The 19567-nt window shown below is 48.1% G+C and overlaps 1 protein-coding gene across 2 annotated transcripts in view; it reads right to left on the reverse strand.

The window, feature by feature from the left end:
* Positions 1 to 16203: 16203 nt before the first annotated feature.
* LOC131094354 (acid-sensing ion channel 2) overlaps positions 16204 to 19567 on the reverse strand; it is a 499734-nt gene continuing 496370 nt past the window's right edge. For both annotated transcript variants that reach the window (XM_058041965.1, XM_058041966.1), the window contains exons 9-11: positions 18654 to 18722; positions 17157 to 17326; positions 16204 to 16581 (exon numbers count right to left, since the gene is read on the reverse strand). In XM_058041965.1, coding sequence (XP_057897948.1) covers positions 17225 to 17326; positions 18654 to 18722 — 171 coding nt within the window. In that variant the 3' untranslated portion in view covers positions 16204 to 16581; positions 17157 to 17224. The remainder of the gene's footprint in view (positions 16582 to 17156; positions 17327 to 18653; positions 18723 to 19567) is intronic.

Below are 19567 nucleotides of genomic sequence, written 5' to 3' on the forward strand. Positions count from 1 at the left end.
GGCAGCAAATTCTCTCTGGCCTCCATCTCCCTGGAATGAGGCTTTTTTGGGGTGGAAAATTTGGAAAACTGGAAGTTGTGTGTGAAAAAATGCTCCGTTTACTTTGTGGAAATCAACTTTGTGCACAAAGGCACGACCCCAAAGTTTGAAGGCAGAGAGGATCCTTTGATTCCTCAAAAAAGTTGGATGCAAGGAAAACAAAGGGAAGCAGTTCAAAAACTGGGACGGGGAAGGGCTGGGGAGGGAGATGGGAGCTGTCACCAAACGTCCCCAAATCAGCTCTGATGCCACTCCCTGAGGAATGGCTTTGGAAAGACAAGGAGGGGGAAGAAACAGCTCCTTTTATTCCATCCAAACCCCTCCTTTGGTCCTGAATGAAGGGAAACCATTTTATGTGTCCAGAGAGATGTGAGGAATGTTTGTGTCAGAAAAATCCTTCATCCTCCAGCAGGAGTGAGCAGGGAATTGGGAATAAACTGGGCCTGGAGAAAGAATTGAGGTTAAACTGGGCCTGGAAAGGGAACTGGGGCTAAACCAGGCCTGGAAAGGGAACTGGGGCTAAACCAGGCCTGGAAAGGGAACTGGGATTAAACTGGGCCTGGAAAGGGAACTGGTGCTAAACTGGGCCTGGAAAGGGAATTGGTGCTAAACTGGGCCTGGAGAGGGAACTGGAGTTAAACTGGGCCTGGAAAGGGAACTGGAGTTAAACTGGGCCTGGAGAGGGAACTGGGCCTGGAGAGGGAATTGGTGTTAAACTGGGCCTGGAAAGGGAACTGGAGTTAAACTGGGCCTGGAAAGGGAATTGGTGCTAAACTGGGCCTGGAAAGGGAACTGGAGTTAAACTGGGCCTGGAAAGGGAATTGGTGCTAAACTGGGCCTGGAAAGGGAACTGGTATTAAACTGGGCCTGGAAAGGGAACTGGAGTTAAACTGGGCCTGGAGAGGGAATTGGCTCTAAACCAGGCCTCAAAGGGACAGAGATGAGGGCAAAGCTCCCACTTTAGACCAAATCCTTTGGCAAAATGGAAGGGAAGAACATTTCAAAGCCAGAGCACAGAGAAATGGGAATGTTTTGCTCAGAGTGAGGGATCCAGGGAAAAGCAGCTGAGAGGAAGAGAGGGAGAGATCTCTCCCCGATCCCATCACTGACAGAACTTGGGAATATTATCTGAATTTATTCCCAGCAAAATCAGAGCAGGAAAAAGAGAAGCAGAATGGATCTCAACAGCATCTCCCCACCAGGCTCCTTTTCACAGAATGGATCTCAACAGCCTTCCCTCCTTCCCAGGCTCTCTTTCACCCCTCTGCCAGCACAGGGAGATGGGAATGGGGCTCACAGTGAGCTCACCCCATGGTCAGCTCACCCCATGGTCAGCTCATCCCACGCTGTTCCTGCTGCTGCTGCTCAGGGACTGTGCTCAGAGTCCTCTCCTCTCTGCCCAGCCCCCTCTTCCTTTCTCCCCAGTGTCTGTCTTCCCATTCCCTGGGTCCCTCTCCCCCTTTCCCCTTTTCCAAGTCCCTTTTCCCTCTCCCCTTGTCCCTCTTTCCTTCTTCCCATGTCCTGTTTCCACAAACTCCTAACTAGTACTGGAATTGGGAGTGGGACTAGAATTGGGACTGAGACTGGGATTGGGAGTGGGACTGAGACTGGGATTGGGAGTGGGACTGGGATTGGGAGTGGGACTGGGACTGGGACTGGGACTGGGATTGGGACTGGGACTGGAATTGGGACTGGGACTGGGACTGGGACTGGGATTGGGAGTGGGACTGGGACTGGGACTGGGATTGGGATTGGGACTGGGACTGAGACTGGGATTGGAAGTGGGACTGGGATTGGGACTGGGACTGGGACTGGAATTGGGACTGGGACTGGGACTGGGATTGGGACTGGGACAGAGACTGGGACTGGGATTGGGACTGGGACTGGGATTGGGACAGAGACTGGGACTGGGATCCAGCAGCACTGAGCATTGGGACCCCCAATCTTCTTCCCAGTTTTTTCCACAACCCTTTCTGAATTTTTCACCCTAGAGTTTGAGGGGATTTTACACATTCACAGCTCTCATTCCCTCTGAAATTATGGATGGGGATCTACAACCTCTGTTCCAGCCTAACAATTCCTGGTTTATTACCAGGATCAATCAAATCAAACCCTGATGGCTTCCAAATGTTCTCCCTCCTCGCTCCCGTTGTTATTTCCTTGTTTTTTATTAGGAGACACAAGTTCTGGCTCCGGGAGATTTCCCTGCCAGTAAACAATGCCATTAAAAACACATCAGCGGCCTCATTGTCCGTGGATCTGGCAAATTCCTGCGCTCAGCTCTGTGTCTGCTGCCTCAGGGTGGGGACAGGGCTGAGGGTGGCACCTCCAGGTGGTGTCCAGCTGCTGCTCCTGTTGCCTTTGGGGCTTTTCCCTGGATCTGTGTCCCTGAAACCTGGCCTTGCTGCACCAATGTGACTGTTCTGGGCAGGATGTGCAGGATCAGGAGGTGGCTCAGGACTTGGGGATGTCACTGTCACCCAGGGGGGCTGGACCCATCCTTGTCCTGACCCATCCTTGTCCTGATCCATCCTTGTCCTGATCCATCCTTGTCCTGACCCATCCTTGTCCTGACCTCCCCATATTTTGGGGATCCAGGCTCTTCCCTTGAGATTCATTCCCCTCTTTTCCACAGGGCTGTTTTCCTCATGTTTTGGGGATCCAGGCTCTTCCCTTGGGATTCATTCCCCCTTTCCATGCAGATGATCTCCTCACATTTTGGGGATCCAGGATTTTCTGTGGGGATTCACCCCTTCCTTTTGATGGGGATGATCTTCTCACATTTTGGGGATCCAGGCTTTTCTCTTGGGGTTAATTCCCTCCTTTCATAGATCTGATCTCATGTTTTGGGGATCCAGGCCAGATTCCTCTGCTCCAAAGTGCTGCTGATCCCCGTTTAGGGATCTTAAAACTTACAGCTGGGAGGGATGAGGAACCCAGGATGCTCTTCCCACTCTGTGTTTGGAGTGTCAGGCACTGGTTGGGGCTGGGACACTGGGAAAGGATCCTTGTCCTCTTCCCAGTCCCTGCTTTTGTGCCTCTCTGCTTCTCCAGCCTTTGGGATCTGTCTGATCCCTGTCCCCTTTCCTGTGCCTGATCCCTGTTCCCTTTCCTGTGCCTGATCCCTGTCCCTTTCCCAGTGTCTGATCCCTGTCCCCTTCCCAGTGTCTGATCCCTGACCCTTTCCCAGTGTCTGATCCTTGTTCCCTTTCCCAGTGTCTGATCCTTGTTCCCTTTCCCAAGGTTAGATCCCTGACCCTTTCCCAGTGTCTGATCCTTGTTCCCTTTCCCAATGTCTGATCCTTGTTCCCTTTCCCAGTGTCTGATCCCTGTTATGAACAAAAATTTGGTTAATATTTTTTTTTGTGAGAAAAAGTTACCACTACTGCTGGGCTGCGGCCTTTGTTATTGTAATCACGGGTCGTTGTCGTTAATGGTTGTTTTTGTATTAGTAAAAGCCCTGGCTGGGGCGAGGTAATGGCCCTTCTCCTGGGTGGGGACCTTGCCCGAAGCTAAGTTTTACCTTTCTCAGAATAGGGAAGACACCTGAGAAGGTGGGGGGGGTTATGCAAAGTGACTCGCAAGACCAGAATGCTTTGTGGGACCCCCATCTCCAAACTCATGGAGAAACCCCAAAAACAACGAGCCACCTAAGAGTTGAGAGACTGGAGTGATGTCTGGATGTGAGGAGCCGAGTGCTGAGCCTGCAGAGACGCGGAACACCTTCGGAGCCTCTCGCCCTGACCAAGGGAGGTGACCCCGGCGGTGAGACCAAGCTGACAGAGTGGGAGGGGCACCATCTTATGGGATCAGGAGACCCAGAAGGCTCCCAAGAGGATTGATCCCCAGCTCTACCCCTGGTGGACAGAGCTGTGCATATCCTCCTCCTCTGAGTCACCCTGGGAGAGATGACGGACGCTGCAGACCCGTCGAGCCGCCCAATCCTGAGCTGATCACTTTTAATAAAGGCATTAAAAAGGAGAAGAAGTCTCCTGGCCCTGTTTATTTCAGCTGGGGGCTCTCGTCCGGAATAGCCACGCCGCAAGAAGACTCAGGACTGGCCATCTTGGATCTTCAGAGGACAGCTGGCTACCAGGACCAAGAGGGATCGGCTCAGGACAGCGACGCAGAGGAGCACCGGAGCACCGGACTGGTGAGAAACTCGGTGGCGGGAGTGGGAGACGTGCGCATGTGTGTGTGAGTGAGACGAGGGCCGGCAGCCGGACCTTCGAAGCGAGAGTGGACCCCTCAGTACTGCGGTTCCGGCTTTTTCGCGAGAAAAGCGGCCAGGAACAGGGGGACGCGAGTGGAATTAGCGTGAGTGAAGTCGTCTCCCAAGGGGGAATAAAGGGACCCCCCACTCCGGGCGTGCGGAGTGAATTACTGTGTATGAGTGGCACGCACCCCAAAGTCCTGACAAAGGGAGGTCAGGCACTTTTGTAAGTCTCGAGAAGGATTTGAGTATTTGTCAGTCCCGAGAAGGATTCGGGTGTTTCACAAGCCCTGCAGGCAAAGTAAGTCCTGACAAAGGAGTCAGGCACAAACCCCAGCGAAGGAGGCTGCGGTTTGCTTTTAAGTCCTGATACGGGGAAGCCTAAAAATTGGCAGGTTAGGCAAACTAAAATAAGTCCCGATAGATGTAAGACCTGACGCTGGGAAGTTGGCAATCAAGAGATTGGGCAGTTGTTTCAGTATAAAGTCCTGAGCATCAGGCAGAAATTTGAAGTTCAGTGGAGGAGGCTGGAGCTCCTCAAAGAAGGTTTTTTTGAAATTCCCAGTCAGTAGAGGCACCTTCAGGATTTTTTATTGAGACTTGAAAAATGGGATGTTGTAGTAGTAAAAAGACTGGCAAGAGACTGAGGTATATACATCCCAGTAGTCCCTTAGGAGAACTGTTAGTAAAATGGGATTCTATAGAGGCCACAGAGAGATTAGATAAAGTGAAAATGATCTATTATTGTATGGAAGTCTGGCCAGAATTAGAGGTGCAAGGAGGATGGCCTTGGTGTGGGACAAAAGATAAGTGGATGTGCCAACAATTAAATAATTATCTGACAGCTCGAGGGGATACTGATCCTGAGCAATTATTGTACGTATCTTGCTGGGTAAAGAGCGCTGTTGAGGATGAAGGGGTGCGAATTTGTAAGGTACAGAGGAAGAAAGAGGGGAATGAAGGAGGGGATGATAGGACTAGTAAAAGATGGGACCCCCTGGATTATTTGCCTCCTTCTGCCCCTCCACCTTATAATCCTCTTCTTCAAGCACCTCAAATGGCGGGTCTGATTCCTCCCCCAGCTGCCATCTCACAACCACCTGCTCAAATTCCTCCTTCTACCTCTTCAGCTTCCACTATGATAAACCCAGTATCTCCTCCAGTTCCTTCTGCACCACCACAAGTACCCCAGGTGCCATCAGGTGAACAGAAATTGCCACTAACGGACCCCAACTGGAACCCTAACCAGGAGGAGGGGAGGAAGGCCATGAGGGAATATAGGTCTTTGATAATACGGGGGATCAAAGAGTCAGTTCCCAAAGAAACTAATATCCAATTGGCATTTGAGGGTACACAAGAGAAAGATGAAGCTCCTGCTGCCTGGCTTAATCGCCTAAGGCGGAATTTCCAGTTGTACTCTAGAATAGACCCAGACACCCCGGAAGGTCAAATGCTACTAAAAGTCCAATTTGTTACCAAATCTTGGCCTGATATAAGGAGAAAACTGGAAAAGATGGAAGACTGGCAAGAGAAGGACATTAATGAGTTATTAAAGGAGGCATTGAAGGTGTATTTAAGGAAGGAGGAAGAAAAAGCAAAGGCCAAGGCTAAGATCATGGTTGCTGTGGCTAGAGAAAGTGCAGGGTGGGTGGGTCCACCATCAGGGGGAGGCAGAGGTAGGCCAGTACTGACTGGTGCACGAAGGGTTGAGAGACCTCAAGAAGTCCCTTTGAGAGGACGACAGTGTTATTACTGTGGGGAGGCAGGACACATCAGGAGGTTTTGTAAAAAGCTCAGTCTCGATGAGGCAATAGCCAAGGAACAGGACAATTTAGGAAGGATTCTTAAGGGGGAGGACTAGGGGTGTCAAGGACTTTTTACTATAGGGGACCCGATGAAACATCTAGAAGAGCCCTTGGTAAATTTTGAAGTGGGACCCCTAAATGAGGAATTTGAATTTTTGGTTGATACAGGGGCAGAGAAGTCCTGTCTCAACAAAATACCACAAGGTATGGAAATTGGGAGACAATTTTGTGAAGTATTGGGTGCAGAAGGGAGACCATTTAGAGCATCGGTGATTGAAGAAGTGAAAATAATTGGAAACTCAAGGCAATGTAAAGCTAATTTTCTTTATCTGCCTAACTTAGAAAAAAGTTTGTTAGGAAGGGATCTGCAAGTCCATTTGGGGGTTGGGATTGTTCCAAGGGAAGGGAGGATGGTAGTACAAGTGATGAAGCTGTCTCAAGGAGATGTTGCAGAAATAAATCCTGAGGTATGGGCTGAGGGGGGAAAGTGAGGTTTATTAGACATTCCACCGATAACAATAAAAATGCAGGATGATACCTCACCCATAGGGGTTAAACAGTATCCGATTTCCCTAGAAGGAAAGAAGGGGCTTGCTATAGTCATCGAGCAACTGTTGCAGGAGGGAATTTTAGAACCCTGCATGTCACCACATAATACCCCTATACTGGCAGTTAAAAAGGCTGAAGGGAAATATAGGCTGGTACAAGATTTGAGGGAAGTCAACAAAAGAACCATTGCCAGACATCCAGTTGGGTCCAACCCATATAGTCTCCTAAGCAGAATTCCAAGAGAACATGCTTGGTTCACTGTCATAGATCTGAAGGATGCTTTCTGGGCATGTCCTCTGGCAACAGAATGTAGGGATTGGTTTGCCTTTGAATGGGAGGACCCGAGTACGAAAAGGAGACAACAGCTAAGGTAGACCCAATTACCAGAGGGGTTCACTGAATCCCCCAATCTCTTTGGACAAGCTTTAGAGAGTTTGTTGGAACAATTTGTCCCTGAACAAGAAGTGCAGATCTTGCAGTATGTTGATGACCTGATGGTATCAGGAAAGGAAAAAGATCAGGTCAGACAAACTAGTATTAAAATTTTGAATTTTCTGGGGGAGAAAGGACTAAAAGTTTCCCAAGGGAAACTACAATTTGTGCAATCAGAAGTAACATACTTGGGGCACATAATAGGGGGAGGGTATAAGAAACTAAGCCCTGACAGAATTTCAGGTATTTTAGCTCTCCCGGCCCCAAAAACGAAAAGAGATGTGAGAAAACTCCTGGGCTTGTTCGGGTATTGTAAGTTATGGTTGGATCAATACACACAGAGTGTGAAATTCCTGTACAATAAACTAGTAGATCCAGAACCCCTAATTTGGACAACTGAAGATGATCAACAATTGGAAAACTTAAAAAACAAATTGTCTTCTGCCCCGGTCCTAAGCTTACCAGACCTCAAGAAAGGCTTTGACCTGTTTGTGAGTGCAGAAGGAGGTATAGCCTATAGAGTATTAACTCAAGAGTGGGGAGGGTGCAAGAAACCCGTGGCTTACATATCCAAATTGTTAGATCCAGTGGCTAGAGGCTGGCCAGTTTGTATACAAGCAGTAGCAGCAACTGCAATCCTGATAGAAGAGACTCAAAAATTGACCTTACAGGGAAAAATTAAAGTGCATACTCCTCATGATCTTAAGGCAGTACTGAGACAGAGAGCTCCGCAGTAGTTAACCGATACTAGAATATTAAAATATGAGATAATACTAATGAATACAGAAGACTTAGAATTTATCACATCAAATGCCCTCAATCCAGCACAATTCCTAATGGGAGAGCCTATAGAGAATTTAGAACATGATTGTCTAGAATTGGTTTATCTCCAAACAAAAGTAAGAAAAGATTTGGAAGATCAGCCTCTAGTAACTAGAAGAAGCTTATTCATAGATGGCTCTTCAAGGGTAGTAAATGGAAAAAGAGCTTCAGGTTATGCCATTATAGATGGAGAAACATTACAAATTGCAGAAAAAGGGAAACTATCCCCAAGCTGGTCAGCCCAAAGTTGTGAAATATATGCCCTGAAAAGGGGACTGGACTTACTGGAGGGGGACCGGGGAACCATTTATACGGACTCCCAATATGCATATTCATACATTTGGGAAAATATGGGAGGAACGTGGGTATTTAAGTTTAAAGGGAAAGAGCTTAGCCCATGAGAACCTAGTCTGATCAGTACTAGAGGCCCTACAAAAACCTACAGAAATAGCAGTGGTCCATATAAAGGGGCACCAAAGAGGAGACAGTTTAGAAGTTAAAAGAAACCGACTGGCTGATCAGATAGCCAAAGAAGCAGCTCTAGAAGCAGGGGATCCAGTAAAAATTTTGAAGACAAAAATGACACCTGAAAAAGGGGAGGAACCTATATTTAGTGAAGAAGAATTAGAAGCAATAAAAGATTTAAAGTTACATCAAGGACAACAGGGAGAGTGGTTAACCTCAGATGGACGGGTGTTTTTGAATAAAGCACTGGCTCGGACAGTGCTAACAGAACTACATAAATTAACTCACTGGGGAGTCCAAGGACTATGTGATCATTTCCTAAGAAATAACCTATGCATCGGGGCATATAGCCTGGCTAAAGCTGTTACCAGAGGGTGTATCATTTGTCAAAAAGTGAACCAGAAAGTTATGAGATAAGTAGCACCTAGAGGAAGAGAATTAGCCTTGAGACCCTTCCAAAGCATACAGATAGATTTCACTGAAATGCCCCCAGTGCAAGGATACAGATATTTACTAGTTATAGTTGATCATCTCACACACTGGGTAGAAGCCTTCCCGACCAGGAGGGAAACAGCTCAAGTCGTGGCAAAAGCAATCCTAGAGAATATTATCCCCAGATATGGTATTGTGAACACCATAGACTCAGACCGAGGTCCACATTTTGTGTCCCAAACATTACAAAATATAATTGAGGCTTTAGGAATGAAATGGAGGTTGCATACTCCGTGGCACTCCCAGAGTTCTGGGAGGGTGGAGCGAATGAACAAAACTCAAAAATGTATTAACTAAATTGATTGAAGAAACAAAGATGAATTAGCTGAAGTGTTTGCCCCTAGCGCTATTGCGCATCAGAACAAGACCTCGGGCTGACATAAGAATTTCACCTTATGAAATGATGTTTGGGCTGCCATTCTTGTTAACACCTTATAGCACAGGAGACTATCTGGAAGGGGAAGAAGCTACCAGAAAGTATTTAGAAATAATTGGAAGAACTCTGGAGGGACTTAGAAAGAAAGGATACCTTCCTCAAACTTCCCCTCTCGACACAAAAGCTCACAACATTAGTCCAGGAGATTGGGTTTTGATAAAATCATGGACTACGGGAACATTAATGCCTAAATTTGAAAGCCCCTTCCAGGTGCTCCTGATCACAAATTCAGCCGTGCGGACCAAAGAAAAAGGTTGGACTCATATCACAAGAATAAAAGGGCCAGTCTCACCCCCAAGTACAAGACTAGATCCAACATCAGCTTCCCCCTCTGGCATTAGACCAGAGTCCACACCACTCTCACCCCCCCGGCGCTAGACGAGATTCATCTGCTTCACAAGCTAAATCACCTGAGAACACTGTGGTAAAAAGACCAAAAGATTTAAAGTTGACTCTCAGAAGGAAGAGTCAAAAAGACTGAACTGTGTGGGAAAAAATTGTTTGTTAAGAGTTCTAATATTGCTTAAAATGTTTTAAGACTGTTCTGTGTAAATTATGTTGGTAAAAAGTTTAAGACTGTAAATAAGTAATTCTGGTTAATTCTCCAATTTATTTCTAAAGACTCCAAGTTAATCCTCTACAGAACACTCCCCTGGGAGGGGAAACCAAAATTGGTAGGGAACAGACCAAGAGAGGTTTAACCAGAGAAGCAGGTAGAAGGGACTCTGAAGAGCTTGGAAGCTTTTCCTCAGTAAGTTCCCCAAGAGGCAAGGCCGGGTGGGCAGCCTGTGTGAGATGACCCATACCGGACTCTTGGGAAGGGTAGTGCTGATGGCTCTGATTGCTGGTGGTGCTCAGGGGAGCCCAGCTGAGGCATGCAATGAATGCTACCAACCCCTCTGTGAGGAGGAAGCAAGCTCCTTGTCGAGAGTCCACATCAGTTCTAACCCTGATTGTGTTAACCTCTCCCAATTGGTCTTTTATCAAAAAAATAAGAGAGTGTATTAAATAGTATACAATACTGCCACTTTTAGGCAGCCACTCCTAGGAGAGTGCCCTATAGGGGAAGCCTGGTTGTGCTTTGAATGGGATGCTGCTGAAACAAGCTCAGCAGATCTAGTAAAAAGCAAAGAAATGGTGAAAATGGTAAGAAAAATTGTTTGTTACAAGTATCTATATGAGTATACTAGAAAAGAGATAAACTCCTCTTAGAACACATTTCAGGGGAGCCTTAAACCCCTAGATTTGATCTTGTCTGGCAGCTGCACCGCTAGAGTGATAAAACCAATTTTCTTATTACCCAAAGAAACTGGATCAAGTTTGGGAGTTCCTATATATAATGATTTGGGAGAAATTAAACAGAACAAGCAAAGTGAAATAGAAATTGAGAAAATCCAAAATTGTAAAAGCCAAATTCGGATCCCAATATCTATGTTAAACAAAGTTATCCGGCTCCAGGCAGTATTAAAAATTAAGAATTCAATTATTAGGAACATTTCAAACGAAATAAAAAGGTTAGCATGTGTAAATAATGAAGATCAAACTCCTACACTTGATCCCAGTGGGTGGGAGAACCTAAAGATTTTCAAAAAAGATGTATGAGAGAAAGTAGTTTTTCTCAGTGTGTGTATACTTGGAGGATTGCTCTTTTTACTATGCTTGTTTATCTGTTTTAGTAAAATAGTACTTGCCGTGCAGACCAACCTGAAGAAACCAAAGAAAGTAACAAGGTTAAGTAACCATGATTACCAAAGTGCACAAGGGATTTATAGTAGATTCAAAACAAAAAATTGGGAGTTGATGCGAGCTTAGAATTTAAGCTCGATCAAAGAAAAAGAGGGGGGGACTGTTATGAACAAAAATTTGGTTAATATTTTTTTTTGTGAGAAAAAGTTACCACTACTGCTGGGCTGCTGCCTTTGTTATTGTAATCACGGGTCGTTGTCGTTAATGGTTGTTTTTGTATTAGTAAAAGCCCTGGCTGGGGCGAGGTAATGGCCCTTCTCCTGGGTGGGGACCTTGCCCGAAGCTAAGTTTTACCTTTCTCAGAATAGGGAAGACACCTGAGAAGGTGGGGGGGGTTATGCAAAGTGACTCGCAAGACCAGAATGCTTTGTGGGACCCCCCATCTCCAAACTCATAGAAAAACCCCAAAAACAACGAGCCACCTAAGAGTTCAGAGACTAGAGTGATGTCTGGACGTGAGGAACCGAGTGCTGAGCCTGCAGAGATGCGGAACACCTTCGGAGCCTCTCGCCCTGACCAAGGGAGGTGACCCCGGCGGTGAGACCAAGCTGACAGAGTGGGAGGGGCACCATCTTATGGGATCAGGAGATCCTAAAGGCTCCTGAAAGGATCAGATCCCCAGCTCTGCCCCTGGTGGACAGAGCTGTGCATATCCTCCTCCTCTGAGTCGCCTTGGGAGAGACGACGGGCGCTGCAGACCGTTGAGCCGCCCAATCCTGAGCTGGTCACTTTTAATAAAGGCATTAAAAAGGAGAAGAAGTCTCCTGGCCCTTTTTGTTTATTTCAATCCCTGTCCCCTTTCCCAGTGTCTGATCCCTGTCCCTTTCCCAGTGTCTGATCCCTGTCCCCTTCCCCTCTGGATCCCTGTCCTTTTCCCAGTGTCTGATCCCTGTTCCTTTCCTGTGTTTTATCCTTATTCCCTTCCCCCCTGGATCCCTGCACACAATTCCCTCCTCCCAGGCCTCATTCCCATCTCCATGTAGGAGTTCTCTCCCACAAGGAACCAGGCACAAATTTGGAATATTTAATGTACAGTTTAGCTACAAACCGGGAGCCTCTTAGGAATGTTGTTTCCAGGTCCTGGCACAGCGTTTTCCAGCCTGGCTGTGAGGGGAGGGCTGGGAATTCTGTGCAGGGAAAAAAGCTCTTCCCGAGCTCCTGAATTTTTCATGGGTGCCCTACATGACAAAGTGCTGCTTGTAAATCCATCCATTATCCCTTATTTTCTCATCCATAATTAAACAGCCAAATCCTGTTCTCAGCCCACAAACAGGGAATTTACAGGCATGCTTCCTCCCAGCCCCTGGAGCAGCTCCTTCCTCCTCAGGCTGCTGCTGGGTGGTGGCAGAGCCCCTTTGGGGATGGTTTTCCATGGCTGCAGATGGAGAAATCCCTGTTGGAAGTGGCTGAAGGTGTTCCCGAGGCTCTGCCCTTCTCCCAGATCCTGTTCCCACTGTTTCTGCTTTCTGCCTCCAATCCTGGCCTGGGACTGCTCTTGGACTTTGTTTTTTGTGGATTTTTCCTGCTCCAGGAGCAGCCCTGGCTCAGCTCTGTCCAGCCAAGGCAGCCCAGGGTGCTGCCACATTCCTGTCACTGCTGTGCCATGGGAAGGGGAATTGGGCACTCCTGGTGTCCCCAAGGCTGGAGTTTGGGTGGGAGTTATGAATGAACTGGAAGGTGACAAATTCCAGCGCTCCCATTCCTGATTTAGAGAATCCTGATGGAAAAAAGGCTCTGGGGGGCTTGGGAAGCCCCTTGGCAAGAAGGGGGATGGAAAATGGAATTCAAGATGAATTTGTTTCAGCTGGAATGGCACTTCTGGGATATCCAAATTCAAACAGATTCCCAGAATTTCAGCCAAGGGTATAACTGGGAAAATCCAACTGGGAAAATCCAGCTGTGCCTGAAATCCCAGTGCCCTTGAAGGGCTTGGAGCTGTTCCTGGGGGTTCAGGGATTTGAGAGAGGTAGGATCCAGTCAGGGTCAGTCCAGAGGGGACTGAGGAGCAGAGCAATGCCATGAGGTGTTCCCCAGGGGGCTCCTCTCCAGATCCTTCATCCCACATTTATTTTGGGATCAGGTTGCTGGGATTTTCTCAGTGGTTGTTTCCCTTCTTCTGGACATTCCTGTGCCAAACCCTGCCAGGTTATTCCTGCAGATCCTGCTCATGGAAACAGTGCTCCTGCGCCCACAGCAATGATTTGTGGTTGGACAGTGAAATTACCAGTTGGGAATTCAATAATTCCAGCCATTAATTACCCTAAGGAGCAAAATCCCCTCAGGGAGCCTCTGGATGACCACTGTTCTCAAAGGAATGTGGGAAACCAGGACAAAGCTGCACCCCTGGAGTTGGGAATAATCACTGGGATATTTCCAGCAAGAGCCAAAGGTGGGATCTCCCCACCTGGTCCTGCTCCACTTTGCTCCTCTCCTGTCACATCTTCCTGCAGGAGATTGATGGAAAAAAGGGATTTTTTCTCTTCCCTGGGTGTGTTCTGGGGCTGCTCCTGAGCTCGGGAAGAGCAGGAACCCTGCAGAGTATGGAGATGATTCCTTAAGGAGGCTGGGGGATGTTCCTGCCTGGAATAACAATGGAGATGCTGAGAAACACAGGGAGGAGGGGAGGGAAAAGCTTCTGAGGGCTTAAAACTGGAGTCAGACATGAAGCACATCAACATGGATGTGTTCAGAGCCAGCCAAGGAAACAGCGACCATGGCTGCCAGAAATTCCATGGGCTCATGGATCATCAGTGAGCTCTGGCAGGGGAGAAGGCAACAAAACCTCTAGAAACCACCACGGGGTGGGAGAGGAACCATCACAAGGATTCCCATCAGGATGGGATTGGGATTGGGGTTGGGATTGGGGTTTGGATAGGGGTTGGGATTGGGGATGGGATAGCAGTTGGAGTTGGGATTGGAGTTGGGATTAGGGTTGGGATTGGGGTGGGGATTGGGACTGGGGTTGGCTTTGGGGTTTGGATTGGGGTTGGAGTTAGGTTGGGATTGGGATTGGGGTTGGGATTGGGGTTTGGATACGGGTGGGGACTGGGGTTGGGATTGCAGTTGGGGTTGGGATTGTGGTTGGGTTGGGGTTGGTCTTGGGATTGGGATTGGGATTTGGATTGGAGTTAAGGTTGGGGTTGGGGCTGGGATTTGGCTCTTCCCACCCAAACTAACACAAAACAAGGACAATTTTCCTGCTAAAAATTCCCATTAATTGTCTCTAATTGCTGTCCTTGCTGCAGGCTCGGGGGAGGAGCAGGGAGAATGGAGCATGGAATGTCCTTCACAGTTGGTGATTCCCAGGATTGATGAAGTACTGGTCCTTGGAGCATCCTGTGGGATCGAGGAGCCTCTGAATCTGGGAATGAAGGAGGAATAGGGAGACGTGCGTGGGTGACCTTGAGCAAGTGGAGGAGACTCCAAGAGCATTTCCTGGGTGTTTTCCTGCTCCTTGTGGGAACACAGCTGTGGGAACTGCTCAGGGATGTGGTGGCTGGGCCACAAATCCCAGGAATGTGCTCTGGCCTGGGCTCCAGCCCTCTCCACGCCAAGCTGAGCTCTCCCATTCCCCAGAAACGCAGCTGCACTTCAGAAATCCCTTCTCAGAGCTGCTTCTGCTCCTGCTTTTCCTCCTGAAGCATTCCCATGGGATTTTCCTCATTGTCCAGCCCTGGGGCCCTGCTGCCCAGCAGGGCTGACCCAGTGCTCCATCCCTGTGGAGCTCCAAGGGAGATTATCCCTTGGGATGGCAATTCCAGCTTTGTTGGATGGATTTGTGGTTGAAGTTGAATTTCCTGAGCTACAGCTCAGCCAAACCCCCTGGTCAATCCCACTCTGGATTTTCTCACCTTGCCCACAGGATTTTCATCTCCCACGGGGATTCTTTATTAATTTTTTCCATGAGGATTTTGGGGTTTTTGGGAGCTGATGGTTGGCTCCAATCTCTGCTCCCATCCCTGCTCCCTGCTCCATCCCTGGGCAGATCCATCCAGCACCAAACAGGGCTGGGATGAACCTACCTGTGCCTTTTCCACTCCCTTCCCTTTTCCTTGGAATGTGCTCCAAGCCAGCTTGGGGTTAATTACTGCCAATAATGGAGCTTCCCTTTTCCCTGGAAAATCCTCAAGCACTCAGCAGAGCTGGGGCTGTGCTGGGAGTTTGAACTTTGCTTGTTTCTTCTCCTGAATCTCCAAATAATCCTCACAGTTTTCCCTGATCTTTATTGTCTTTTTTTTCTGGAAAAGGAACCCTTAATCCTGATGAAGTTTGGAATCAAAAATGAAATCTTCTTGCATCCCTGGAATCAAAAATGAAATCTTCTTGCATCCCTCTCCATCAGGGCTCAGGGCCCTTTTCCAGGCCCCTCAGACACCCTCATCTCTCCCTGAGGGTGTTTCCTAAAATCCCCAGGTCTCTCTCAGTGCTGGAGAGGCAGCAGAGCAGCTCCTCAGTGCCTGGATCCAGGCGTGGAGCCACTGCTGATGCATTTTGGGATGCACTTGGATGGAAATGGATTTTCTTGTTACGCTTTGGGGCCAGTTAAAGTGGACCAGTAAAGTTGGAATCCCAGAATCCTGGATCAGTTTGGGTGGAAGTAGCCCAAAGATCATTGAATTCCCACCCCTGCCATGGCAGGGACACCTTCCACTGTCCCAGGTAGCCCCAATGTCCAACCTGGCCTTGGACACTGCCAGGGATCCAGGGGCAGCCCCAGCTGCTCTGGGCACCCTGTGCCAGGGCCTGCCCACACTCAGAGGGAACAATTCCCAATTCCCAATCTCCCATCCATCCCTGCCCTCTGGCAGTGGGAGCCATTCCCTGGGTCCTGTCCCTCCATCCCTTGTCCCCAGTCCCTGTCCATGTTTTTCCAGGCTCCCTTCAGGCACTGGAAGGCCTCAGTGAGGTCACCCCAAAGCTGCTCCTCTCCAGGCTGAACAATCCCAAAACATCACAGAGAGGTTTCCATCACCTCTGTCAGCAAAGAGATCCCACAACATCCCAGAGATCCCAGCACGTCCTGGAGATTTGCATCCCAGGGGAGACAGGGATGCAGCTGGGCAGGGCCATGGCACCACTCCCATCCTGAGCTGTGTGAGGACGTGGTGGGAGAGGAAAAGGAGGGATAAGGGATGAGGAAGAGGCTTTTCCTGGGATCTGCCCTCCCACTGGCAATGAGGGCAAGGCAGGAATGACACAGCCTGGCCATTTCCACAAGACCAGCTTTAATATCAGTCAGGAGAACGAGGAGAAAGCACAGAATCCATGAACGGGAGAAGAAGGAAATTGCAAAAATTCCCCCCAAAAAATTAAAGAAATGAATGAACCCAGCCCCACTTGCTGCTCCTGGCCTCTGCAGGCACAGCAGGGCTGAGATGATCCATAGGGATCCCTGTGGCTCCTCTCCAGGGATGCTCACCTTGGGCTGAGCTCGGGATTCAGCCCAAGCTCACGCGGAGGACGCGGCCGGGGGAAGAATCCGAGAGCGCCGACTTTGGGATCTCTTTATTGGAAAACTCTCAGCCTACGGCGCTGGGAATGGAGAATTCTGGGATGCTCCTTCTGCCACTGAAACCCAGGGACTGCAAAGAGGAACAGAGCTGAGAGAGGCAGCTGAGGAATCCCAGGGCCAGGAGAAGCCCTGGCATGCAGTGCTCGGGGTATTTGGGATGCTTCCTTTGGGATTTACTGCTGCTGCTGCTGCTGCTCAGGCTTGGACAATCCCAAAAAGTGTCCTGGCCCTCCATCCCGTGTGCCAAGTCCCTCTCCAGCTCTCCTGGAGCCCCTTTAGGCACTGGAAGGGGCTCTGAGGTTTCTCTTCTCTGAGCTTCCCTTTTCCAGGTGAACATTCCCAGCTCTCCCAGCCTGGGAGCTGCTTCCCAGGCTGGAGCCAAACCCCCAGGAGGAAAGGACAACAGGAGTCAGGTCCAAGGCGCCTCTTACTTTGGGCAGAGTATATTTAGAATTTATATTCTTATATTATTTTTATATTCTTTTAATGCATAGCGAGTTTTTCTTCTTCTTTTTTTTTTATTTTTTAATAGATTTTTTTAATAATTTTTCCAGTTTATTTTTTTTTCTCCAGTATTTTTTTTCCCAGTATATTTTTTTTCCATCTTTTTTTTTTTTTTAATTTTTTTTTCCCCCCAGTGCAAACCTGAGCTGGGTCCCTGTTTTCCCTGTGCAGTTTTCCTTCCTCGGGGTGGGCACTGTGGTGGGGAGGGGTCAGCAGGCGATTTCCTCCAGCGTCCCCAGCGGGGCCTGCAGGGGCACGGTCACAGTGTGGCTCAGGCTCTCCGAGTGGTTTGGCACTGGATCACAGGTGCTCTGCCATGGAAAAGCAGGAATTGCGTTATCCCACTGATAGCACAGGGGTAAAATGGTTCTAAAACCACGGGGTATTCAGGGGAGTTGGAAAAAGTTGGGCCTGGTCAGTGTCATCATCACATTTTCTGGAAAAATCCCTTTGCCCAGGATTATTCTGCTGGGAAGCTGAGAAGCGTTAGAGAAAAGGAAAATAAAAATTATCTCATTTGCTTCTCCTGTGTTTTGTTGCTTTGGAATGTGTTTGGAGATTGTTATCCACAAGTGATTTTTTTCATTGGGTTTCTGTGAATTGTTTTCATTCTTTGGCCAATCATGGCCCCACTGTGTCAGGACTCTGGAAAGAGTCACGAGTTTTCATTACCTTATATAATATTAATATAATATTATATTAATAGCATTAATATAGCATTAATATAATAATATTATATTAATATAATATTATAATAATGCTATATTTTTAGCATTCTGTAAGTATCCTTTCTGTATTCCTTAGTAGTTTAGTTTACTATTCTTTTATATAATATAGCATCATAAAATAATAAATTAGCCTTCAAGAACGTGGAGTCAGATTCATCATTCCTCCATTTGTCTGGGAACTCTGCAAATACAAGAGGTAGGCCCTGGGACAATGTCAGGCTTTACTGGATCATGCAAAACTGCACCTGTATAATTATTTAATGACCATGATAAATTATGATTGTTAAATGCCGTGATTGTTTGGTAATCGTGTCTTCCTGTTCTTCTAAAGTTCTTCTAAAACCCAGACTGTTGTCACTGGCATCTGGTCCCATTTGATTGGGGCAGAGGCATCTCTAATGATGGTTTTAATAACCTGACACAGGTGGGAAGAGCTCCAGTGTCCCCAGGGCATTTCCCCTTTGTGGGAATGTGTCCCCTGTTGGCAGTGTGACCAAATTATCCTTTGTCTCCTTAAAAAGGAAAAAAAGCCCAGAAGTTTCTCTCCTCAATTAGGTAAAAAAACACCTTGGGGACTTCACCTCAAACTTAAGGATACCCAATTGGACAGAGGCCAAAAGGTCCCACCTGAGCAATTTACTAGAAAAAGAGGAGAATAAAGACGCTAATGGCTTTTGTAAGGTGTTTTACCAGGAGCAAGAACCTCTTGCCCTGGCTCTGTTTTTCCCTGTAAAGAGCTTTGTTATTTTGCCTTTTATTAAAACCTTTTTGTTTCCAACACTGCCACAGAAGCCATCCTGCTGATTTGATGCCATCTGAGGTGGCTGAGCTATCTCGGGTGTGATACACATCTCCAAGAGCTCATTGGCCCCGGCTGGAGGAGACCCCTGTGTCCCCCTTCCCTCCTTACCACGTTCTCCTCATGGCTCCCGTCCTCTTCCTCTTTTCCAAGAAGGTCCAATAACTTCTCCTTGATCAGCTGCAAGAGGAGGGAGCAGGGTTAGGCTGGGAAGAGGCTGCAGGGGGATGGGGAGCACTGGGGTGGGTTTGGGGCTGCATTCCAAAAGGCTGGGAGAAGGAGGAAGCTCCGAGGGCTGGGCCAGGGAAAGGCTGGGAGAGCTGGGGGGGCTCACCTGGAGAGGAGAAGCTCCAGGGAGAGCTCAGAGCCCCTGCAGGGCCCAAAGGGGCTCCAGGAGAGCTGCAGAGGGACTGGGGACAAGGGATGGAGGGACAGGACACAGGGAATGGCTCCCACTGCCAGAGGGCAGGGATGGATGGGAGATTGGGCAGCAATTGTTCCCTGGGAAGGTGGGTCTCATGTTTTGTGTTGCTGGAATGGCTCCTGAGGTATTAAAAAGTCCCTTTTTCCCAGCCCTGTGACCGAAGAAGTCGAGATTCCTCAGCTCTGGTTCTCAAGGTTGTTTATTCTCTGTTATCTATAACATTCTTTCTGTGACCTGCTGAGATCTGTCCAGCAGGTCTGTCCATGGCACACTGACCACCTTGGGATGCTGTTATCTTTTTATACTAAAAACAACGTGTACTTTATTTACAATAATTTTCCAATACTTATCACCTATGTTAGACAGTCTGTCTCTACTCTAAACCAATCCAAAAGTGCCACCAGCACAGCAGAAGATGGAGGACAAGGAGAAGGAGAAGGACAGGACCCAGATTCCTCCATCTTGCCTCCTGAACCCCCATTCTAAAACCCCAAAATTCTACTTTTTCACCCAGTGATAAATTCACTATCATTCTACTCAAACCCTTGTGGCTTGTAACTCCTCACACAAAGTTGGTAATTGTTTCCATGGGCTAAAATCA

This window comes from Melospiza georgiana, chromosome 28 (genome assembly GCF_028018845.1).
Source record: "Melospiza georgiana isolate bMelGeo1 chromosome 28, bMelGeo1.pri, whole genome shotgun sequence".
NCBI lineage: Eukaryota > Metazoa > Chordata > Aves > Passeriformes > Passerellidae > Melospiza > Melospiza georgiana.